We start from the raw sequence: 25,203 nt of genomic DNA on the forward strand, positions 1-25,203 counted from the left end.
GGCTTGACACTTCACTCTCCTTTTTAAAGGGTGGTGTGTTCTATTGAGACTCCTTTCCCTACACTGTCAAAACTTGTTGAGTTTCAGTAGAGTGTTCAGTAGTTATGCCAGTATTGGTTCCACAGGTAGTGTTCTTTAAGGACCCAGTGAACACATCTGAGAATCAGAAGCAATGTTATAAGTTTCTTCTTGGATCAAAACTTAAGGCTATAAGAACACATAGACCTTTCGTGTTGATGTTATTCCATGACTTCTATGATTACACAAAATCACATGGCCATACCTGACTGCCACTAACTTGCGAGAAAATTGACGAGGAACATTCATCTTTCTGAGCATGCCATTTGATTTTTCACAGTTTTAGATGTGAAGGTTCACCAAATCATAAAACCTCTAGAATAGGAGAGTCCAAACAGTACTCTTGTAGAAACTGCCTTGCTTTATTGAGTCCTACAGCAATACTACTGCTACTATTACTACTGCTAACACCCCCACACCATCAGCAGATAAGTATAGCCAGTTTGAGTCTCCTCATGGAGAGAAAATGTGGGGTATAAATAAACATAATAAACACAATATCTTGTTTAATATGCACCTCATAAAACAATAGGATGGCTCAAGATACAGCAGGTCAGAAGCTAAGGTAGAAAAAATAACATATTAAAAAAGGAGAAATGTAGTTCTTTTAATATGTGTGCAGTAGCAAGCAGCAAGGTTTCTTGGGAACTTTTTGGAGATTCATTAGTAAGAGTAATCATAGGTATATATTTCTGAAACACAATTTGGTCATCATTCTTGTTCTTATTCTGCAAGGGCAGTCATAGGAGAAAGATCATTGTGTTCCAGGGTGGGTTCCAGTTTACATGGAGCAAGGATGAAACCAAATAGGCCTGTTCAAATGATCCAAAAAGAACGGAAGTTAAAGTTATCACAGAAAGTCAAGGAGAGATGCTCATGTAAGAGAGAAGCCCAGTTCGGTACACAGAAACAAAATCGGAATGGGTAGGAGAATTTTCTTTGCACACACCATCACTGCACCTATATATTCAGTCTTCATAATGTTCAGGTCCCAACCATTATATGGTTTAAAGCAGGAGTAGACAAATTTGAGGGATATGGAGCTATAGTGGCACCCCTGAACTCACCATGTGTATCCTACCTCAGTGGCACTGAACTTATCGGTGTAGAGGTCTTCTGGCCATATCTCTTTAAAACATAGCTTTCAACCATAACGTTTCAGGTATGAGTTATGCTTCCAATGACCTTCAAACATTAGGATTTGGCTGCTGCCACACTGCAAATCTACAACAGCGAATGCATTGCCACAATGCAAATCTGCCTACTTTACTGGGCAGTGGAGGCCACAAAAATAAACAGAGTGGCCATATGTGAACTATGGGTCATGTGATATCCCCTCCCATTTAAAGATTAATCCCACAAACAGCTGATGCAGCTTTAATTAAAAGATTAACAAAGTGAAAATGCCCAACTCCCACCAGCAACCGCACTGACATGTTTGTAACATTTGCACTTTTCTACAAGCTTTTCAAGAGCAATCCCATGCAAAGTGGGTTATAGTAACATATTCTGTAAGTCATCATGGAACAATAAAATAAGGCCAGATCCCTTGAAGCTAGGTCCTTTTGAAACGTAATTTCTGTTGCTCAACCACACAATTATTCAGTGGGTCTAGGTCAGATCCTCCTTGCATTCTTCTTGTTTGTGGAAACCCAAAACTAAAATTGTATGTTCATTTCTGTGTGGTATTTTTTTTTCTAAAAAAATACAGATTATCAGTTATAGCCAGGACATTCCACAGGAAATGGTTAGTAGGTTATATCACACTCGTAACATTGCAAGGAGTTGCTAGATAAGCTCTGCTTGGAAGAAATAATGAAAACACTTTTAGCTTTAAAGAACTTATTTTAAATATTTTGAAGAAAATTGGAAGGGAAAAGAAAGATGAAGATGTAAGAACTGATTTAACCAAGAGGGGAAGGACAATGTCTAGTAAGAACATCTGTGCTTTCAGTGTTAAAACTGCAGATCTGAAAAAACTGGAAAGTACTGAAATAGGTAGGATACATTGACTTAGAGCAGTGGTTCTCAACCTGTGAGTCCCCAGGTGATTTGGCCTACAGCTCCCAGAAATCCCAGCCAGTTTACCAGCTGTTAGGATTTCTGGGAGTTCAAGGCCAAAACATCTGGGGACCCAGAGGTTGAGAACCGCTGATTTAGAGGAAAACATTAGTGGCAATACAAACCTATACCCACCTGAGTGGATTGAAGGAGAGAATGAGGATGTAACTTGATACCAATCACCTTTACAACATATAGCATTGTAAATTTGGTAATATATTGATTATTGTGAATAAATTGATTTCTATGGATTAGTTTATCAATTAATGGAGGATCACGTCCAACATAAATGTATCATTCTGGTAAATTCAAACTAGAATAGAATTTTCCTGCTTCTTGGCAGGGGGTTGGACTGGATGGCCCATGAGGTCTCTTCCAACTCTACTATTCTATGATTCTATGATTCTATGATTCTATGATTCTATGATTCTATGATTCTATGATTCTATGATTCTATGAATAAACCCATTAAAGCAGTTGTTAAATGATGAATCAACACAAAGCTACATCCCACCGATTCAATGGGTCTACAGTGTGTGGAACTAAGAAAATATTCAGGCTACTTTTTGAGCTTATGAATTGGCTGAAATTTCTCTCCATACTTAACAGAGTGAGTAGAAAGGGGCTCACTGCTTAAAGAAATTCTTAGGTTTCTGCTACATGGCAAATGCTTTTTCCTCTTTAGGCCATCACATCTGCTGCCTCTCCTATCTTCTGATATTCTCCTCACTTCTCTGTCTTTGGTCCAACCTGGTAGCAGCATTCACTGCAATTTATTTTCCCCTATTACATCATGTTCTAACAGAAGGGCAGCTGTAGCTGTGGGATCACTGGATTGGATCAAAAGGTATGCTTCTAAATGCAGAAGGTTGATGTATGTGTTTAAGGAAAGTCAAGGCCACTGTCAGACTGTTTAAGCAGATCCTATTGCTTTCTTGTTCAGCCAGTTCCAGAGCTTTATGCATTGGGTCAGGATCTGGTTAGAAAACGATAAGAACAGTGTTCTCATCAGACCCAGTTGAGGGCCCACTTATCGGATCCTAGAGTCATGGGCATAGTTCACACCAAGCTCAGGAGCAAATGGTTCTGCTCCACTGCTAGGTGGCTTCCACCATTGTGGAATAACACTTTTGTCATGCTGGATATGTCCAGCAGTCAGGTTGGGTGTGTTGGCTTACAGAAGCCAGCAAAGCTAAACCAGATGGATCTAGACCCATGATGAAGCCATGCACTTTTCAACTTTAATGTTGTAGCCTTTTATGTGTTCACAAATTGTAGATTTCGTCATTATTAAGTGAAACATCATTAATCATTAATTCTTGAGTCTCGAGTTTCTTGAAGCATCCCTGGAAAATTAGCATTTTGACTCAATCAGTATGTCATATGCAAAAGAAATCATTTGCATTACTATCCTAGATGGCCCTTGTGTTCTTTTCCAGCTCTTTAATTCTATAAGAATATGCCCTACATACCACTTACTAAAAAGTACTGAAGAGCATACAGGATATGGCCAAAAAAAAAAGGAGATTCACATTTCTTTGTATTGGCTTTGTGAAATGATGACATCACAAGACCATAATCATTTCCCCTTTCCATTCTGCATTTGGTATTTCAATAACCACATACAAGATTTTGGCATTTGTAAACAGAGAGCTAAAGACTACAGACAAAGCCTATCAGAAAGACAGTATTACTTAATTGTTAGTTTAACTTTTCTGTGTTGCAGTGTTTCCTTGCCATACAAAATAAAAATTTACTTCACCAGAATGTCTACAAGAGGCTCCTTATAGATCTTTCAATTCTAGGTACAATACATGCTACTTCTGTGGGTTTAGAGATGAATCTGAATATTTCTTACTTATTCCATTATTTCTTTCCCCATTCTCAGTTCTATTTGTTATGTGAAGCAAACAAGGTGAAAGGAACCTTGTTTATTAAATCTGAGGATCAAAGTAAATGTGTAAGGTGGCACATTTATTTATTCACAAGGCTGCCCCATTCATAATGTGTATTCTCATTTTTATATACAAAGTAATATGTGGCTGAGGAGAGCTGAACTCTCTTCCCAGATTTGCTTTACAACCCTTTTCTTTGCACTTATGTTTGATAATGGAAGTGAGCCAGGAAATGATGGAGCATGAAAAGATATAAATAGGGTAGAGTTCGGTCCCTTATTTTCAGTTCAATGTTAAGATATCACCCTCTCTTTACACATGAGTTATGCAGACACATGTATAAACAAAAATACCTAACTCAGTTGGCTTATTTTGATCCAAAATACTCCAAGCCCCCAAATTGGAAAATATGCACATTTAGATGAAGGTATGTAGGCATCTCTTGAAATTTAAACTGCAAGATGTTTATGAACAATATTTTCTAAAATAATGTAATGAAAGTATGTGGTGTGTTGATGTGAATGAACACAGAGATCAGTATTTGAATCCACTCAGGACTCTCAGCCACAGCAAAAGACAATGGAAGCTCTCACCCCAAACAAAGCATGTCCATAAAATCCCATGATAGGTTCACCTTTGGGTCACCCTAGGTTAGAAATGACTTGAAGGCACACAATAACTCACAATCAATTTCCTTCCAATCTATTGTTGTTCCCAAAGTGATATATAATAACACTGATTAAAAATCAGGTTTATACACTTTTAAAAAGACAACTTGAATACAATTTTTAAAAACCAAAGGCCAAGCAGATTTACACCATTTTGTCTATCTGCTAAAAGATCAACAGGAATGGATCCAACCTGTTGTTCCTTGGAAGGGAATGCTATAGTCAAAGATGCTGTTGTACAAAAAACCTTGATTCATGCATTTGCCACGGTAGCCTCTTGGATTGGTTGGGTAAGTAACTGTGCTTTCATTAAAGATACATCAAAGATCCAAGCAGGTTCTCTATGGTAAGGTGATTATTCACTAGGCTTGTGCATTTCGCCTGAACCTTGATCCATTTCTGTTATCCAACTTTCAGGGGACCCACAGATCCGTTTTGCACACCTCCCGAAAATGGGCGGGCATCTGAATGGCCGTTTTCAGTACGCAGACAGAAAATGCAGCAATATCCAGCCCATGGGCAGCAATGGGGTGAGCTTCCTGGGCACTCCTTCCCATTATTTTTAGGGCTATCAGGATGAAAATTTGGAGGACACATCAACCACTATTGGTCCACCAAGTTTCATAACAATTGTGTCATCCCCTGATTTTTAGGAATTTCTTTTCATTCCAGAAATAAAATTTCCTTTAAAAATTCCCAAAAAGTTATTCCCTGCTGGCCCTACCCTATAACTTCTTCAGGATCAGCAGCAGGTCACCATTTTTTCCTGCCAAATGTTAAATATGCACTTCCACACCACACAGCCCACTATTACACTTTCTTTACTAATGAAAAACCCAGCAACTTCCAAACTTTTACACTTCTTGTTCCCATAACAGACTGGAAGCGGTCAGCAGCCCACCATCCACAAGCAAGCAAGCATCATGTCCCCTTATTAGAAAAACACTCCTGTATGGTCCACTGGGGAAATAAAACATTTTCAAAATATATTGTAGGAAATTAATCATATTTGAAAAAAAGTCCCAATGTTTTTGGAGCATATTATATTATTTTAAGTCTTAGCGGTTCAGAGCAGGTCATTAGTTTCATTGATTCAGAAAGGCAAGGTGGCGGCAGCCCCCAAAAAAGGGCAATGGGGAGGGCCTCTATGACAAGGGGAGAAGAACAATTTCAGGTCAGGCTGGCAGGCAGCTGGCAACTGGAAAAGATGGGGACTGGGGCTGCTGGCTGTGGCTGGATGCGGTCAAATTATTACTATTAAATGAAATTAAAAAGGCAGAGAGATTGCAACATATAGGATTGGTAGAGGAAGGCTGGTAGAACTTTGGTTGGTGCTGTTTTGCTGGTACAATTCTTGTGAATAGTACAAATGATAAAAATAACAATAATCTTTGAGGGAATTTGGAGTTAGAGAGTATGGGTTTTGTTGGCTTGGCAAAGCTTCCACAGAAGCCCAATAGTTTTATTATTATTAGGTGGCAACTGTCAAGTTATTATTATTAAATGAAATTAAGAAGAAAGAGACCACAGATAGAAATATATATAAAGAGAACAACAGAGAGAACTTGTGATGAGATTGCAAAGGAAATAAATTAGTATTGGTGGTAAGTTTAGGTAGGTAGGTAGATAGGTAGTTTTCTGAGAATGAGGCTTTGATGTTTGCTGGAATTATTATAATTATTAATAACGATAATCTTTTAAAAGTACTTTCTGAAAGAGAGGAGGGAGGAGAGAGAAGAGAAAAAGCTAAAGCTAAAGCTAATTGTGTTATGATATGTTGTTTTATATTCTGTCATATTGTATGGTTTTGGGCATGGCCCCATGTAAGCCGCCCTGAGTCCCCATTGGGGAGATGGTGGTGGGGTATAAATAAAGTATTATTATTATTATTATTATTATTATTATTATTATTATTATTATTATTATTATTATAAAGGCTTTAGTAAAGGCTAAAGGGTGACTCAAAGTTCAGAGACACCTTAAGAGAAAAGCACACCAACCCACAAGTTCCCAAACGCCACACACCCACCCACCCACACTTTCCAACTCCCAGTCCTACTAAAAAATCAAGAAAATAAGGGAAAATAAAGGAAAATCAAAAAGATTCAACGCTAGAAGCCAAGCCAAGCCAAAAGCTAAAGCTAAGAGCGAGTGGCAAGGCAATTGGACTAAAGCACCTCTCTCTAAAACCTGGGTGCAACTGAGAAATGGAGGTGCTTGCCCCATTAAATAGACACAGCTTGCATAAAACATATCACAACTTTGTTCAATTCTGATTGGCCCAACAGGCAGGACTCACAGGGAAACCTTGTGCGAGTACATGGCAGCCTCTCTGCTTGCTGCATGATCCCAAATAGAACAGAAGCTAGCAGTGACTGGCAGCCATGTGGTCTGTCTCGGCTGGAAAAAAACATGGTGGCAGAGCCCTTGCTGTTACAGGTGTCTGAACAAGCCAAAGAAACCTAAGCCAAAGAGCCAAAACGAATCCGTACACAAGCCTACTACTTACATATCTTGGCTACAAGTTGTTTCGGGCTTTATAGGTCTGCAACAACTGGGAACTGGTTTTGTTTATTCCAGGCTCATTATAATAGTGTTGAAAGAAAAAGATTGGACTGTCGCTTGAACTAGCCTTAAAGTCAAGTTGCACTTGTGATTTCTAATTCCAATTTCAAACTTTATAGGACCAGTTTAACTTACTTTTGTAGATGCTCAAATAGTATTTTCATGGTGTCATAGTTTGGTCTGGGGAGCTTCTGTACAAGGTCCTTTATGCATTTCACTTTGTTGTTGTTGTCTTGGATTTCTGAAAAAGAAGCAAAGGTTAGGGATTCTGCAACTGCATCTAACTATTTTTTTCAAACTAGGGCTGAATAAAAATTGTAATGTTTAACTGAGATTGTAATAAAAGCTGTATATGAATGCACCCACATTATTTCTGCTGGGTGGGAACCCAAGTTTTGAATCCCACTAAAGGCCCAGCAATACTGATGGCATAGCCAGAGGTAATTTGCAGTGGGGTACTCCAGATCAGTGATGGGGGAGTCCGCACAGTCAGTTACCAAGTGGGAGGTATCTACACTGCATAGCTGCTAGCTGGCTTGACAGCAGGAAGGAGTCCACGTGGCCCAGTGGCACTGAATACAGTTCAGCGTCACTGAATGGCCACCTTTATTGTGAATGTCATGTCCTCAGCTTAGCAGTGACCACCGGCATCAAATTGCTGGTGGCTGTTGCTCATCACAGGTAATGACATTGGCTGGAGCGCCAGAACAATGCAGGAGAGATGAAGGTGGAAAGGAGGTACTGACCCCTTCTTCCCCCCTCCCATCTACAATCACTCTGGCACTTTAGTGGTCACTACTAAATTGAGGAGATGACAGTCATGGTAAGGGCCATCCCCTGTTCCAAGGCTGCAGAAATATGGTGAAAGTCATGGCCAATTCTGAATCAGTATGAGCCCAATCTACATATGGCTAATGTGTGGGTGAGCTCTGGAGCTTTGAGAAATTTTTGGGATACCCCAACAAGGCTATATTAAGTGGCCCTACTGTACATTGTGGTGAATTAGCCTCATGAACCATGTGGATACCACAAAGTACAGTCACCCCCACCCTGCTTCATTTGGTCTATGTAGATGTGCCCTCAGTCATAGAAACTTTGGGCAAGTACTATCTCCATCTAAGTGGGAGACAATGCCTCCTTTGAACAAACTCACCAACAATACCATATCATACAAGACAACATAACAAACAAATAGGCACATTAATACATTAAGTAGAAAACCCTGTGGTCAATAAAGACTTCTGAGATTTCCTTTCATTTTCTGTAAAACTAGTCTGATAGGAAAGTCCCAGATTGTACTCCTGTTTTTTCCAGTTTTATACTAGGTTAAAATAAACTGAGAGATGATATAGATAGATAATGTGATCATGCTGTGAGTTGATAAAAATATTCTGGAACAAATAAGGTGTGTATGGAAAATAAAATCGGAAAGAACAGAAATAAAAATTTAGTACTTTCTGGTCTTTTTAATCAGTCTGGATGCACCCTCCGTTTTTTCCTACTTATTTTTTTGCATATTAAAAGGTCAGTTTTTCCAATGTTTATCTGTCTTTTATAACCAAGTAAAGTTTGTCTTGCTGTCTTCATTTGGTAGTTTCAGGCTAGGATTCATATCCAAGAGATAGTTCTGTGGACAGACGTGTTACAAGAGCAGATTTAAGAGGGAAGATCTCCTGCTCTTTTAAGTTCTTGGAGATGCTCAGTGCCATTTCTGGAGGACCAAGAAACCATCCAGAGCAGGTTTGTAAGACACTACAGAGGGCTGCATGCAGTAGGGGAAGATCATTCATTCATGCTGGTGGTTGATAGTTTGCAAGGTACTAAGGACCTCATCTCAAAGGCATCACAGTGAAAGGAGAGGGAGAGTGAGGTGAATCTGTTGCCCTGTGTGGAGCTCCCTCTCAGTGATGTTTTCCCCATTACATGGAGGAAGGGTCGCCTTCCCGGAGAGGACCTGTGCTGGCTTCATTTGGGTTATTGGAGCCAGCACAACACAGGAAGCCTCCCATGTTTTGGGGAAAGCCTCCGGCAACACTTTCACCCTGGTTGGGGCAGGGCCTCTGCCGGAAGTCACATGATGTCATGTGATGGCTGGCATGGGGCTCGATACAGAAGATGGGGTGAAAGTATTATCGGATGCTAAATTCCCCCATCTGATGGGGTCGTAAATTTAGGCCTCTGTTACATAACCCCTTTTGCTAAAAGGATGATTCTCAGGGTAAACCCTGGGTGACGTTCATCTCAGGGTAAACCCTGGGTGATGTGCAGAATAAAGGAATCTGTCTGTGGACCTCTTCACACTGAGGTCCAAAAAGCTGGCAACACTGGGGGGGGGGGGGGGTCACCAGGCAGCGTGCCGAATGTGGCGGGCAGCAGGGGAAATCATTGCCCTTTGCCCAGCATTGCCAACATGGCTGTTTCCCCCCATCACACGGGGAAAAGCATCAATGCTTGGCTCCCCCTTCCTCCGCCCTCAATGAAAAAACGGGAAGCCTCACATATTTCAGGGCTCTGTCTTAGGATGCTTCAAAGATAGAGCCAGGATGGAGCCCCGTCGGAAGTAGCCCTATGTCATGTGTTGGACTCTGTCGGGCTCTGCACTGGTTCCATCCTGGAAGCATCCTAGGATGGAGTCAAAACCCAATGTGATGAGGTCTTGTGTTTCTCTGTGTATGGTTTGGCTGAAAATGTATTTCAGATAGATACTATGAGCAGGAAGGAGTTGCTTGTTTTTTTTTTCCATCTCTCCCCTTTGCAGTATTAGACACACTCTCCATTAGATATATTAAATAGATGACTTCTGTTAAAAGTGATGTCTTTCCTGTTCAAATTAATCTATGTGTTGTTTTATTTATTCTGTATGTTCTTCAGCCTAAAAAAGAAATACACAATATTTCTGGAGTAGCTATGCATCCTTGAATGAATACTGGATACATGCATTATTCACTCAGGACTGGGTCTTCCTCTTCCCAGGCAGAAAGAAGCAGTAAAGCATGCCATTACGTTTTGTGGCAAAATTACCTAGTTACTTGAAATCCTCAGCAAAGACTTATGTGAATAACACAAGATTTCTCATATTTTGTAATATATAGTATGTATGCAGCCCAGGTCCTCTCCCCCAGATTATGCATCTTTGGATTCCACCATCCACAAATTGAAAATATGAAAGAAAATCCCTGAAGCAAACATTAATTTTGTCATTTTAGATTAAAGGCTGCCATTTGACTCCGTCGTTTACTACTTGAGCATCCATGGATTTTGGTATCCATGGGGGTTCCTGGAACCAAAACCAAGCAGATACCAAGGTCCTGCCATCCACAATTTATATTTATCATTTGTTAACAAAAACAAAACCCCAGAAGCTTTAAAGTGGTGAATCTGAACAGAACAAGTTCAGATTAGAGATGGTAAATGTCATGGTTGAATACTGTTCTGCACATAGAAAGCTAACAAGGCAGGGAGAAAGCTAGACTATGTCTCTTGTTTCTGACTTGCAAATTTGGGCTTTATTGGTTGTTTTTTTTTAATGAAGGTGTGGTTCTGTGTTCTTGTATCTTAGAACATGAGTATGAAGAGTTGTAGCTAAGACAAGGATTTATTATGTCTTTAGGAATTAGGCCAGATGAGTCTTATATGTTTCTTGATGGCTGCTCTCCAATTCTAGAACTCACTGTTACCTTTCTTTGGTAGGTACAGAACTTTTCATTGAGATACCTTAAATCTTTGGTAATTTCATTCCATTTTTTTTGTAACCCTTTTAGTATTTATTTCTTTAGGTCCATCAATGTACGTGGTGTCCAAAAACAGAACAATAAAAAGAGCTATCCCTGCTGCACATTGATTTATTTATGCTGACTCCAAATCAGGCTAACCGACTGGATGCTGGCCATCTAGTCTTTTATTGTGTGTTTAAAATTCATTTCAAAAGGTTTATTTTTCTGTAATGGTTATAATGAAGTTGTTGTTTTTTAAAAATTACATCTCATGAATGTTAGTCACCTTAAGCAGCTTTTTTTGGTAGAAAAAAAGGGCATCAATTAAATAAAGAAACAGATAGATTGTGCTCATTATATTTGGGGCATATCTCACATATTTTACTGTATCCTTCCAGTGCTTATATGCTTTATTTTCCTGCTGTCTAGCGATCACTTCTTAAAGTCGTGTTGACATCCTTAGTCTACATCCTGTCCCTTGCCTGATATCCTTTCAATCATTTCATAACTGCCTTTTTGTAGAAAACAATTAGTTAGTAATGAAAGAATGTGAGACTGAGACCTACAATCGCCTTTGTGATGTGAAACTTCTTTTGATGATGTGATAATAGTGTTGTTGCTGACTGACTCTGGATAAGCATACTTTTAAAAAAATGTGATGAATGGTTTCAAGCCTTAAAATATGGTTTCTGACTAAGATATTTGCATGAGATGTTGAAGCATGTATAGCTGTGCTTTCATTTTGCAAAAGATAAGATAAAATAAATGTTCAAGGCTCTGACACAGGGAAACCGTTTTACATGCTGCAGGTTGTAGATAACCTGACCGTTGTTACTGGCCTGATCCAGTGCAGTTCAAAAGTTTGAAATTATTCTCATTGTTTAATTGTCCTACCTACCTCTGAAGCATTTTGAGACCTCTATTAAAGAAAAGATACATCATTTTTGGCAGAAATATACAATAGCCTAAGATATTTCTTCTATGTTTCACTTATATATTTCAGTAACAGTTATTGTACATAGTGATACATATTATATCCTTACTAGCTAAACCTGGCCACGCTTCGCTGTGGATCAGTATGATATGTAATGAATGTGAAAGTAAATGAAAGTATTATAGCTAACATAGATACTGTGAGAAAACATATAATTAAATTCAATATCCTGCCTTGCATTGCTGTGTCCATGTGGAATGTATGGAAAGGAAGGAGAAAGAGAGTTTTTCCAAAAATTATTTTTATTGTAAGGCTTGTGGATTGACTACATTTTTGGTTTGTCTTTTTTCTGCATGAACATTAAGATCAGGCAGCTTACCAATGCTGGAGCATGTGACGTATAATTGCCCATGAGAGAAGCATTTGTTTTTAATTTCAAACCTCACACTTGCAAAGTTTGCCCCTGCGCTTTATTGGTAGTCATTGCGATTGCAAGGCATATCGGAAGTTGAAAACATGTGAACTCGAATGCCATGTTGTTTGGAATAAGTGGGATTCCCAGGGCAATCACCCCCAACTCCTTCGTGTATGTAGAGTTGGCCATTTTGGGTCTATGTGCCAGGTTTGGTCCAGATCTGTTGTCGGCTGAATTTAGTGCACTCTGGGTAAGGGTGAACTACAATTCCCATAATCAAGGTAAATGCCCAAAATTACAGCAGTATGTTCAGTTGGTCACAGGGTTCTCTGTGCCAAGTTTGGTCTTGATCCATTGTTAGTGGGGGTCACAGTTTATCTGGATGTAGGTGAACTACAACTTTCATCAATAAAGGTCAAAATTCTCCAGAAATGGCCCGAGGTATGAAAAAGATTATGCCACAAAAAAATTTTGTGCCCCCCGCACCGCGGGAGGCATGGCTGCGCAACGCGGGGGTGTGGCCAGACTTGAACCCGCCTCCCATGCCACGCGCCCTGACCCTGACTCCCACGTCGTGCGGCCACGCCTCCCGCTGTGTGGGCGGCACGGGAGGTGGGGCCAGGTCGCGTGGTGCAGGAGGTGAGGCTAAACCTGGCCCTGCCTCCCACGTTGCGCACCCTGGCCCAGCCAGGCTACAGCGAGAGACCTTCCAGGCTGCGGCGAAGGCCCAGCCAGGCTGGCTGGGCCTTCGCCGTGCCCTGGAAGGACTCCCACCGCAGCCTGGCTGGGCCGGGCCAGCTGAGCCAGGGTACGCAGCACGGGAGGTGGGGCCAGAACTGCGCCTCCTGCACTGAACACCCTGGCCATGCCTCCCGCGCTGCACGCCCAGGCCCTGCGTCCTGCGCTGCACGCCCTGGCCCCGCCTCCCACGCAGGGCACAGCGGGAAAGTCCTCCCAGGCCGCAGCAAAGGCCCAGCCAGGTTGGCTGGGCCTTCACCACGGCCTGGAAAGACTCCAGCCGCAGCCTGGTGGGCCAGGCTGACTGGGCCAGGCTGGCCAGGTGAGGGTGCACTCTGTGCCCTGGCCCCACCTCCCGTGCTCCATGCCTTGGCCCTGCCTCTCGCACTGCGTGGGAGACGGGGGCAGGGCATGTGGTGCGGGAGGCAGGGCCAGGGCGTGGGAGGTGGGGCCAGGTCTGGCTCCGCCTCCTGGGGGCTTGATAGCGCCCCTGGGAACATGGCACCGAACGCGGGGGCGTGGTCGGCTTCCCGAATTGGGCCAGGCCTGATATTCCCCAAACGTCTCCAGTATTTTCTCTTGGTCATGGGAACTCTGTGTGCTAGGTTTTGCCCAGGTCTGTCATTTGTGAGGATTCTCAGTGTCTTTTGAAGTCGGAGCTAAATCGGTTGAAGGTACTGCAGATTCCATCATATGTGGTCCATCCTCCTCCTGTCGGCACCAGGACATGAAGTGGGCAATGGGGTGGTCCAGGTCCATTGTTTATAGGGGTCACAGTGGTCTGATTCAGGTGAAGGTACTGCAAATCCCAACATCCATGGTTTGTCCGCCCCTAGCTGCACCAGGATGTAAAGTGGGGCATGGGGGGGGGGTCTGTGTGCCAGGTTTGGTCCTGATCTGTCATTGGTGCAAGTCGCAGTGGTCTGTGGGAGGTGAAGTGATTGAAAGTACTACATATCCTGTCATCTGTGGTTTTTCCTCCCTCAAACTCATTATTAAAATACACATGTGTATTTCAAATCGTTCAACTCACTACTTTTTAAGTTCTGCATGCACAAACATACACAGGCTGTATTTTTATATATAAATAAGAGGATGTGCTTAGATGACCCTTTTAATTTACAGTTTTCCCCTACTCTCTATTCCACTAGTGCAGGTATAAGAAGGGGATCTTATGCATTAGCTTTCATTTTTGATTAACCACAGTTTTTGTTATGGCTAAACCTTAAACTGATTTATCTTAATAGGTTTATTGAAGCATATCACTTTATAAACCTTTGTTGGAAGTTTACTTCCTTCTGTTGTCTATATTTGGATAAAATCACAAACTGTGATTAATCAAAGCTGTGAAAGCAGATGATCTTTCTCCTTCGCCATGCCAGGGGAAGAAATGGAATACTTGAAACCAGAGGTTGCCAAGGCTTATTGTCAAAATAATGCAGTATTGCTTTATCCAAAGGCAGGCAATAAGTACTGGACCCAAATTAAAAAGGTAACCAGTGGCTACAAAGGTGAAGGGAAGAAAATCCTGGCCAAAGCAAGAAGAGTTGTTGTGAGAAATAACCTTTGTTTCCACAGCAAGTGCATGTCACGACTGCCAGTTGTTTTCTGTGGAAACTGTTCCTGCCTTCAGATCTGGATTCGGTAACTTTGAGTGCATCTACACAAGAGAATTAATGTAGTTTGACACAACTTTAAGTGCTATGGTTCAATGCTGTGGAATCTTGGGATTTGTAGTTTACTGAGGCAACAGCACTCCTTCAGAAATTGGCTCTATGAGTACCAAAAGTCAATAGGATAATTTTTGCTAAATAATAGTGACAAACTGGTAACCTGTACAGTTGCCTAATCCAAAGTGTATGAAATAAGATTGGATCATAACATTTGATTGATCGACAATGCATACAATTACGATTTTTCTTTTTCTTTAAAAACTAGTAGAAATGATGACCAACTGAGATGACCCATAATTGAAGAGTATAGGTTGAGTATCTGAAATGCTTGCGACAAGATGCATTAGGGATTTCAGATTTTTTTGGATTTTTTTGGATTTTTGGAATACCTATATTGCATAGGGCCCCTGGTGGCACAGTGTGTTAAAGCTCTGAGCTGCTGAACTTGCGGACCAAAAGGTCCCAGGTTCAAATCCCAGGAGCGGAATGAGTGCCCATTGTTAGCCCCAGCTCCTGCCAACCTAGCAGTTCAAAAACATGCAAATGTGAGTAGATCAATAGGTACCGCTCCGACAGGAAGGTAACGGCGCTTCATGCAGTCATGCCAGCCACATGACTTTGGAGGTGTCTATGGACAACGCCAGCTCTTTGGCTTAGAAATGGAGATGAGCACCAACCCTCAGAGTCGGTTACGACTGGACTTAACGTCAGGGGAAATCTTTACCTTTTACATAATGCATTGAGATAAGCTTGAAATTCATTTAGGCTTCATATACATCTTATACACATAACCTGAAGGTACTTTAAATGGCTACAAAATGTGTACGCAGTCCTTTAAATGAGCGTAAAGCTTGTGCACATTGAAGCATCAGAAAACAAAGGTATCACTATCTGGGCCATCCATATGGACAATTTCAGATTTTGGAGCGTTTTGCAATTCAGGATAAGGGATGCTAAATCTGTAGTTGGCAGATCAATTGATATACAGTAACTATAATGTTATTATATCCATTCTTCTTAAAAGTACTTTTACCAATTTTGAACAAAATACCCTATTTTGATTAGCATACATTATGACATACATGCATTCCACAATTTGACTTAATGTTATTCGAGACATGTCCAATTAAAAAGTTTTAAAGATGCAATGATCAAAGTATGCAAAATTAAAAACCCACATCCGCTAAATCTGTTTGTTACAGAGTATAAAATGGCCCTCTTCAGTTTCGAGCTTTGAACACAGCCCCTGACAAAGATTGTGACAAATAGCCAATTCATTGCTAAAGCACGGAAGTAATGTTGCATATCACTATTTTATGAATCAACATATTTGCTAATTGTTATCTGACTGAAAAAGAAGAAAAAACAGGCAACATGTGGCAACTTTAGTCAGCATTTCTGAGCTGGGAATGATAAACACCTCTGCCTGGCTCTGGCATTTATCAGTACTGAGATATTATTACCACATAGGCTCACAGCATGGTTACTGTTATCATCAGGGAAAAAAGAGAGAACTAATCTTAATGGTTTGTAAAGCCGTTACCTGCACTGGTCTGACATTTATCATGATCGTCTTACCACATGGGTCCTCCATAGCAAAGGTATTTTATCTAGAAGGGACATCACTATGAATTATTATTTGCAGCTAGGTAGAAAATTGTATGTTGTAGATACCTTTTCTCATTATAAATCACAGTCACATTTCACCATTTCCCACACAAAGCTGCTGAGGCTAGGCTTTTTGCCACAACACTCACTCTCTCTTTTATAGTTCCATGAAAATATTGGATATTCTTTCATTAGAAAAGGGTGATACGATCTCACCACGTGAGATCCCACCACAACCCCCAAATTGTATTACAAAACATGTTTTTTTTAAAAAAATAATAATGAAAGAAATCGACAGAGTGAAAACATGGTCTGCTTAACAAAACAATTCAGATTTGCTGCTTTGGGGGACATGGGAAAGGGCCAATGTCACACTCATGGTCTTGTAGCACACAACCACACTGAGGCCTTTCTGCACCTCTATTCACATTCTTTCAATGGCCAAGGGGTTGGGTATGAATTTTGTAAACACAGATTATGATTCAGTAACTCAGATACTCATGGCTATGAAGAGAAATGTGGTGTTTCATTCAATATGTTTGAGAAAAATTATTTAATACTTCAACTACATCAGGCTTTCTAGGACTACTTTAGACAAAAAATATGTACAAATGGGGGTTAGCAGGGGTAAAATATGTTTGTGACACTCATTGCACAATTACAGGAAGCTCACTGATTACAACAAGAATTATGTATCATCTAGAGCAGAACACACAGGGAGAGACAGAAAGTGGCTAGACAGTTTACAAAAAAACAAACAAACCTTACAGTCTCTTGCCTCTAAAATATTCCTAGTCCACACAACTGATGCTTTCAATCATTAATTTTAAATGACTGTGGATATTATTGCAAATCGCTTAATTTTTTTACTGGACAGGAAGCTCGGGATTTTTTTTCTTCCATTTGTGAGGAAGAGAGCTACGTTTTCAGGCTCACGTAAATTCATTATGTTGCAAGGTAGTGGAGTTTGACCTCTGCCCCATCCTCAATCTTGTGGCATTATGCACGGTTGACCGACTTGGTGTCATTTTACCCCACTACTGCTTTCTCTTCCCGAAGAACTTCAGAAAAAAAGTGTGCAAGTTTAATGTTAAACTGGCATTTATGATTCACCTTAACACTTAGCCTGATTGGGGATCTTGAGCTTTTATGCCATTGTGTCCCCATGGGATCTTATTTTTCAAGAGTATGCGGCCAGACTTCAAAGTCAATTGAAAATGTTATCATATTCTTTCAGATTATTTTTAAAAGCATATTTCTTTCTCTGTGTCTCTCTCCCTCTCTCTGTTTTACTCATCCTGGTTTTCTAGGGCTTGTTTTACATCAAGTTCCTGAGAAAAACTTCTTGTTTCCCCCTTCAAACAAGACTATTTCAACCCCCAGTTTCATCTATCAGTCTGCCTCATTTACCTCTGCTTGGGGGGAAAACAACAATGGAGCGAACCAGGTTGAGATTTTGAGTGCTGCAGGAAAATGTGCGTCTGATTTTGGCTATAACCAGCCATCGTGTTGGGCAGACGCTCTGCAAGCTCCCCCACTGTGCTGCTGTGCAAGCTTCCCTGCTGGTATGTTTGCTATAGTTTTAATGTCTGTGAAAAATTTCGAGGCAACTAAATTATGCTCTGCCCTCTTGGATGTAAATAAAACATCCTATTTAGACAATCTCTATTGTCCTTGCTCAGTTTCAGTAGCTCAGTGCCAGCCTGATTTTATAAATATATCTTCCTCATCACTCCCAAATCTTGTACCTTAAATGTGAAATGCTGCTAAAACAAAATGCACGATTGCCTATTCCAGCTGAACTCTGAAGCAGGAGTAAACTCTGTTTGTGTGTGCAGGCTGAAAAATAGAAATCAAACATACACAGACAGAGATGAATAAAAAGATATTCAAAACTAGAAATATGGATATTATTCTTTTCCTCCATTTACAGGTCTAAATCAATTGTAGAGAGTCGCAGTGTTATAATTTAAATAGTGACTTAAAAGTCTGCCTGATGCATCTAAGCAAAGTTAGATTTACTCTTTAAGTTATAGATTGATTTGCTTTTTATTCATGCTCCCCTTGTCCCCGCTCGTCCCTGAAAAGCACACAGAGAAAAAAATGGGAAAATAAATGAATATGAACTCGCCCTGTTTTAAGACTATCAGTTGATCAGTTCTCCAAATGTAGTCTATAAAAAGAGAGTTGTCCAATGAATATTCATACATATTTTTCAGTCCATTAGCAAGACTTAAAACAATGAGTTTCTAACTCTATGCCATTTAACAAATATGTATGTGGAATTAATGGAATAATAAAAAAGGGACAGCCGTACAGTACTTAGAAAAGTTAAACTTTAATGTCTCAACCGCCAGGTGCCATCATTTGAGAAAAATAACCAATAATCGGCATTTTTTGCATATTTGATGGGACTGATTATGCAATGTGCAACTCTAAATGGCTTATAGCACATTGTAGCATGGTTCCATCCCATTGGCTGCAGTAGGGTGCAGGCAGATGGATGACAGTGACAAGGAGAGAAGTGCTTTTGCTTAGCCGTGCGTTAAGATGCCATCCAGAAGCTCTGTGCACGGCAGACACTTCATTAGGATGCCAGGATAATGGTAAACTACCACTCAGAGTGACACTCCATTTCCTGCTTATTGAGCTCTCCAACCTCGGCAGATGTCAACAATCTCACAGTGCTACAGAGCAGACCTAACTTTCCAGTCACTTTGACTCCAATTTTTTTCCCTTAACAGTGCCATACATTACAGGCAAAACATAGCAGCACGCGATGGCATACAGGGAAGCAGGGAGAAAAAAACCCCACAGAGATTAGCTGGACCCTAATTACAAGAGAAATTTGCACAATGTGCTGCTCTGCGCTTTAGAATACCTAAAGTCAACTTCGCCCTGTTCGTTGAGAGTTGTTTAAAAGGGGTGAAAGGATTGCAATGGCAATAATACACCCAAATTTGATAGCTAATGGTTGAAAAGTGTGATGCTGAAAGCGTTTACACTAGTTATTTTGTGACTAGGTTTCGTTTGTGTAACTAGGAAGCAAACCTACTCATCCCTTTTTCTGATAGATTTTTTTGTTCAGCTTAGTTTCAGTTCTGTGCAAAGTTCCTCGTACGCACAGAAAGAGCAGGCTTGAACATCTGGATAGCGTGATATTTCCTCTGCAAACACACAACTTGAGGCTATCACACACCTCCCGAGCAGGCTGTTAAAACCAGCACAGACTGTGCTAGAAGACTTTAGCCTGGGTTTTCTTTTTCCCATCAGAGAAACACAAATAGCCAGACATTCTTTTCTCAAATTATTTCCAAAAGCTGAAACACTATGAAAAATTTTATATTGTTCTTTTTGCCTGTAGCAAAAAGTAAAGCTGATTCACAGTGGGGATGGGCAGTGAGAGTTAAAATAGCACTTTCTTTTGAAAAAAATACATGGATCCAGTGGGGTCTTCGGTCTTTCATGTAAGGCATTTCCATCTCTGTATAAGTCTTCATGCCTTGAACTGATGTGTGCCTCCTGCAAGAATAAATACTCATCCTATTTCCTTTGCATAAAGGGGAGGGCACTTGAGAAGGGAAGGCAATGTCATCCACCAACTAGAAACTGTTTGCTTGATAGGGATCTGAAATCTCCTCCCCCTTTGAAAAAGGCACCCTGGCTGCATTTCATAGGGATGGTTTCCAGTCTTTTCACAGATGGAGAGGGCTGGGTGGGGGGATCAATTTCACGAAACCGAAGATTGGAAGAAAGTACCTCCTCCCACGAGAACTCAGGTTTCCCTTCCTTTTTCTGTGCTAGTAGAAAAATTACATAAAAGACAGGGTTTGATTCTCCATTTTATTTCTATCCTCCTTTAAGAAGTGTTCTGCATGTGTGAAATCTAAAAGCTGAGCTACATTCAAAATTTTGATCCTGTTTCAGAAAGGGGATCATTACTTTCCCTGCCCACCTTCTTCTTGATTCGATCATTATATTGCCCTTAAAATAAAAAAAAGATAAATATATCTGTTTAAAACTGTAAGCTGCTGTTGAATAAGCCCTGTCACAAATACATTACAAAATAGCTCTGCAAATTCTCCATTATGGGGTCTAATATGATTGATAGCTCTTCGGTACATTTTCTGTGGCAGAAACCAGAATTTTAAATATGCCAGTTCTTTTTAAATGTTTTTATTTTTATTTTTTTTGGAAAGAATGGAATTTTTAACAGTACAGGGCATACTGATTTTATTCTTTTGTTCCCCCCTTCTCTCTTTCTCTCTCCTTTTTTAAAAAATGGGAAAACAAACAAAGTAAACAGTCTTTCCCCAGGGCTGATTTAGACTTGAAGACTGTTTATTATATCATTTGAATAAGGCTAGACCTGGCCTTTTGACTTTGAACCACGACCAAATTTCAGGCTGTGAGGAAATTGTTCTACATTTCCTGACAAATTGAGTTAAGCAGACATTAAGTGGGCTTTAAGAAAACAAATGGCCATCTTTATCACAGGTGGACACTGATGGCTTAATGGGGCCTGGGCTGATTGTATCACTTCTAATGGCTTGACGGGAAGCATTAGGGTTTTTGCATAAAGAACTGGCATTGCGACCCTGCTAACACAGACCTGTCAAGCGTTCTGTATCCCTTTGTGCATGGAAGCAGATGTTTGTATGTATACTATGAACTGGCATTAGAGCAAGCGACAGATGCCTGTATGAATGCCAGGTTTGTGAATTTTTTTTTATGGCAGGAGCATGTTCAGAGGAAGTACAGTCCTGCCCTCTATCATAGGTAATTCCCGACGGGACTCTGCTAAATCCCGGCTATGTTTTCATTATTTGGTTTTCCTAGCAACTGGATGGAAATATCTGTCCTGAAAAGGGAAGATGAGAACACATCCAAATTTTTACAGATTCGCAGCATCAGGGCTGGGATGAAGGAGCTGTTTTTCCTCCCTCTGCCGCCTCTCTTATACCATGTAATATAAGCCGGTCTGTCTAAGAGAGGAAAAAAGGGGGTATTATAGCAATATAATTAAGACTTGCATTAATTTAAGGCTGTGAACATTTTCCTTCCCTGCTGCCGTGCCCTTCGAAAAGGGAGGAAGAAAAAAAAAGATTTGTCTGTGTCTCCACCGCCCCACCTTGCATCTCTCTCATAGCATTTCATTGCTCTCTGCATCCCGAACTTATACTATAGTTGTGTGTCAGTGATACGAACAGGTAGCTTGCAGTCCATTAAATAAACACTGCCCCCCCTCACTTTTATTTGACATTTTATTTGGCTGTGACAAATGAGCAGCAGTTGGATTATAACATAATTTGTCTTGTCTTTATTACCAGCACAAAGGACACCATTCATTAATTATTCTGCCGTTGCAGCTTAACACTAACTGGAAAGGTCCCTCTTCGGACAGATGGCGGGGACGATGTTATTTATATCAATCAGCCAAAATCCTCAACAAGGATTACTGTTCCTGAGACTACAATGATTTATTTCTTTTTACCTCACCCTCCCTCAACCCCTTCTGCTTTCAGAGATTTCTCTATAAAAACGAATTTGATGGGGAAACTTAAAGCAAAGCCATATTTAACCTGTTAGCTCACAAAACAACAGACTTGGTGCATCAGTTTAAGCACCCGCCATATTCAGCAATGGTGTTTGAACTGGTCCGGTATCAAAACATAATAATTGTTGACTTGGTGGACTTGGGGAGGGATTAAGCAAGGGTTTCGGAGCAATGAGTTCAGCAAAAGTTTGCCTCTTTTTTTTTGTTTGTAACGTCATACTGCTGTTGCCCCCAGAGACCACTAGGATCAGGAAATGGTGCCAGCTGTCAGGCTTTCTGTCTCGGAAAAGATGAGTTGACCCACCTTATTACAAAAAGACCAGCAGTGGGTCCTCTGAAAGATGAGCTCGATTGTTTAGCTAAACTGAGGGTCAAACCATACATGAGACAGATGCTCCTCAGCTCCTACTGTTATTGGGTATCATGAATGCAGTAGGAATGGAATTCCCCTTATTTTCTTGGTCTTGTAATGATTCTGTCCAATATGTGTATCAGACTGTCTTAATTTTTACAGAATAATTTCAGACTTTTAAAAATTGTTTTTTGAAATCTCTTAAAGAGCTTCCAAACCCTCCTGCTTTTGCTGGATATGCTCTTCAAGCAAAGGAATTTGAATGAACCATTTCATTCCATCAGGGTTACGCTTTACTCAGATGGAGCAACCTGGTGCCATAGAAATGACTCAAATGGAGCAATGCTTATTGTCTGTAGAAATTATTGGTATAACCTTCCTATCCTGATTAGTTTGCAAATATTAAAAGTTCCATCAAGACAAATATCAGCAACATGCAAATACCCTTGCAGGTTGTGATTAAGATTTTAAATGTATCCTTTTGCTTTTAGTTAATGAAAAACAAAGTCTTGGAGGATCTAAGTTGTAATTTATTAAACATGAAAGGCTCCTTGATGAAATATAGAAATGAGATATATTTTGCATTTCAAAGATTTAAGCTGACAACTTACTTGCATGCAAATAAGAGCAAGATTTGTAAAAATATTTGAAAAGAAATTATTCCTGAATGTACTTATTACAATAATGTGGCATGTAGATAAGAGAAACACACAGCATTAAAAGACATTCATTTCTCCAAAGTCTTAAAATTAGCTTCTTTCTGCCATTGTGTATTAATGTTCTTCTTCAGGAATGCAGCATATTAAAGAACTGAGCAGAATTAGTAATAAATTTGTTAATTACAAATTTAAGCAACACAACTGTGTTGTTTTCCCTGTTTTTTTTTTCAAAAGCAGAATTGCTAATGCATTTTAATCATTTATGTACAAACATTTGAGGATAAAATATTCTGAAGTTTATCAATTTCAAGAGCTGTTTATTTGCTAGCAAAATAGGGCATGTTATACAACATATATCTTATCATTTTTGCTCATCAAATCCCCATTTGCAGAATGCAAATTTCTCTGGTCTAAGTGCTCTTGCACCTCAATTTAAATGAATAATAGGATAGACTCTATTAAAACTGGTTTAAGGTTGCCATGGGTGACATATCAGTAGGGTTAAAATGAGAGAAAAGGGTCACAGAAGCAGTCCTTACAACTTTTTTTTAAAATAATGAAGCACATGCAAGCAGCTGTATAGACTTAAACTACACCACCACCATATTGAAATTAGAGACAATGCATTGTTTGTATATTTTACTAACACCAGAATCCAGGACAAATGAATAGGGGAAATTATAGTATCATCAATAACTCCGGGAATGTATTTAGTTGCACTAAAAAATTAAAGAGTAAGCCCTATTGCAATAACGCTGCAGACTGACAGGTTGTGGATTTGTAAAAATAACAGAGACCTCAGCACATGACTGTACTTTTCCTGGGGTAAATCCTTCATTTCAAGAAACCAGCAAGGTATCATAATCATATTAAGCAGGCAGCTAGAAACTATACCAAAACACTCTATTTATGAAGAATTTTTGAGTCTGCAGCTAACTTGGTTTATGGGATTATGCATGCAGTCATTTGATAAGTATTGAAAAAAAATACTTTGACTTCCTTGTGAAGGCTTTCTTGATCTATCGCTGTGTGCACGCATGTGGGCTTGTCTGTGTCATAGCCTTATCCCATTTAATGTGGAACAAATAACATCACTGGCCATTTTGAAGAGTTGGATGAGTAGAATAAATTTTCCATTCTTCCGAATTTTAAACATTGGTACGTCAAACCTATTAACGTGCTGAGTTTACGATTCCCCTTTATGACTCCCATTTGGATTTCAGAGAATCAGAATTTTGTTCCTTTCCCTTTCTTCATCTACAATAAAAAGGAAAGGGGGGAGCCCTCCTTATTTGCTAAGGTTACACTGCTAGTTTAATTTTCATGGGAGCAGTGGAATATTTTGAAGTGAGTAACATTTACCAAGTCATTAGTTTTATGCAAACTAGGAAGGAAGATGAAAGAAAAAAATTATCAATTATTTATAGATTGTTAAAATGTATCTTAGTGCACTGCTACTGTATAGAAATGACAATTAGCCAAACTTACCTTCTTTAATTAATAATGCATACATTATGCTCTTTGGGCAGCTAATCACCAGTTCTACAAATTTGTTTGACACTGCTGAAGATACCTAGTGCATGCATGGCCATGGCGGAGGGGGAGAACAGGATGGTTTTTCAACGCTTTCTTTTCCATTTGAAAGGCAGATATATGTTACTTATCAAAGTGCTACTTCCATTTATGGATATTCAGGACCCGAATCACGACTACTTCATGGCCTCTGATGCTACCTTTATGCAAACAGTATAAAGAAGAAGACAACCTGCCACTCCAAAATAATCATTTGCTAATTTTCAAAAACCCAAACATACAACCTATGATTAAAATGGAAACCTCTTCCTTTATATCTCTAGATTCTTTTAACCAAACTTCTTTACAATGCATTCATTGACTTGGATTCTGTAGTCGTATGATTTTTTTTTCGTGTCAGGAGCAACCGGAGTTGCTTCTGGAGTGAGAGAATTGGCCGTCTGTAAGGACGTTGCCCAGGGGACGCCCAGATGTTTTGATGTTTTACCATCTGTGTAGGAGGCTTCTTTCATGTCCCCGCATGGAGCTGGAGCTGATAGAGGGAGCTCATCCACAATCTACCCGGGTGGGATTCGAACCTGGCAGCCTTCAGGTCAGCAACCCAACCTTCAAGTCACAAGGCTTTTATCCCCTAGGCCACCGGAGGCTCCGATCTTCTTATGATGATGGGAAGTTTTTCTGCCAGGACATACCCTCCAATTGTCACAATCTGGAAGGGAGACTCCCGATTAATCCTATGCTGTCCCACTTTTTC

The 25,203-nt window shown here is 40.1% G+C and overlaps 1 protein-coding gene across 3 annotated transcripts in view; it reads right to left on the reverse strand.

The window, feature by feature from the left end:
- The window catches only part of arhgap15 (Rho GTPase activating protein 15), a 505,752-nt gene that overhangs the window by 20,591 nt on the left and 459,958 nt on the right, over window positions 1-25,203 (reverse strand). For all 3 annotated transcript variants that reach the window (XM_008112886.3, XM_008112893.3, XM_008112901.2), the window contains exon 13: window positions 7,403-7,508. In XM_008112886.3, the coding sequence (XP_008111093.2) occupies window positions 7,403-7,508 (106 nt within the window). The remainder of the gene's footprint in view (window positions 1-7,402; window positions 7,509-25,203) is intronic.

This window comes from Anolis carolinensis, chromosome 1, assembly GCF_035594765.1.
Source record: "Anolis carolinensis isolate JA03-04 chromosome 1, rAnoCar3.1.pri, whole genome shotgun sequence".
In the NCBI taxonomy this organism is placed as follows: Eukaryota; Metazoa; Chordata; class Lepidosauria; order Squamata; family Dactyloidae; genus Anolis; species Anolis carolinensis.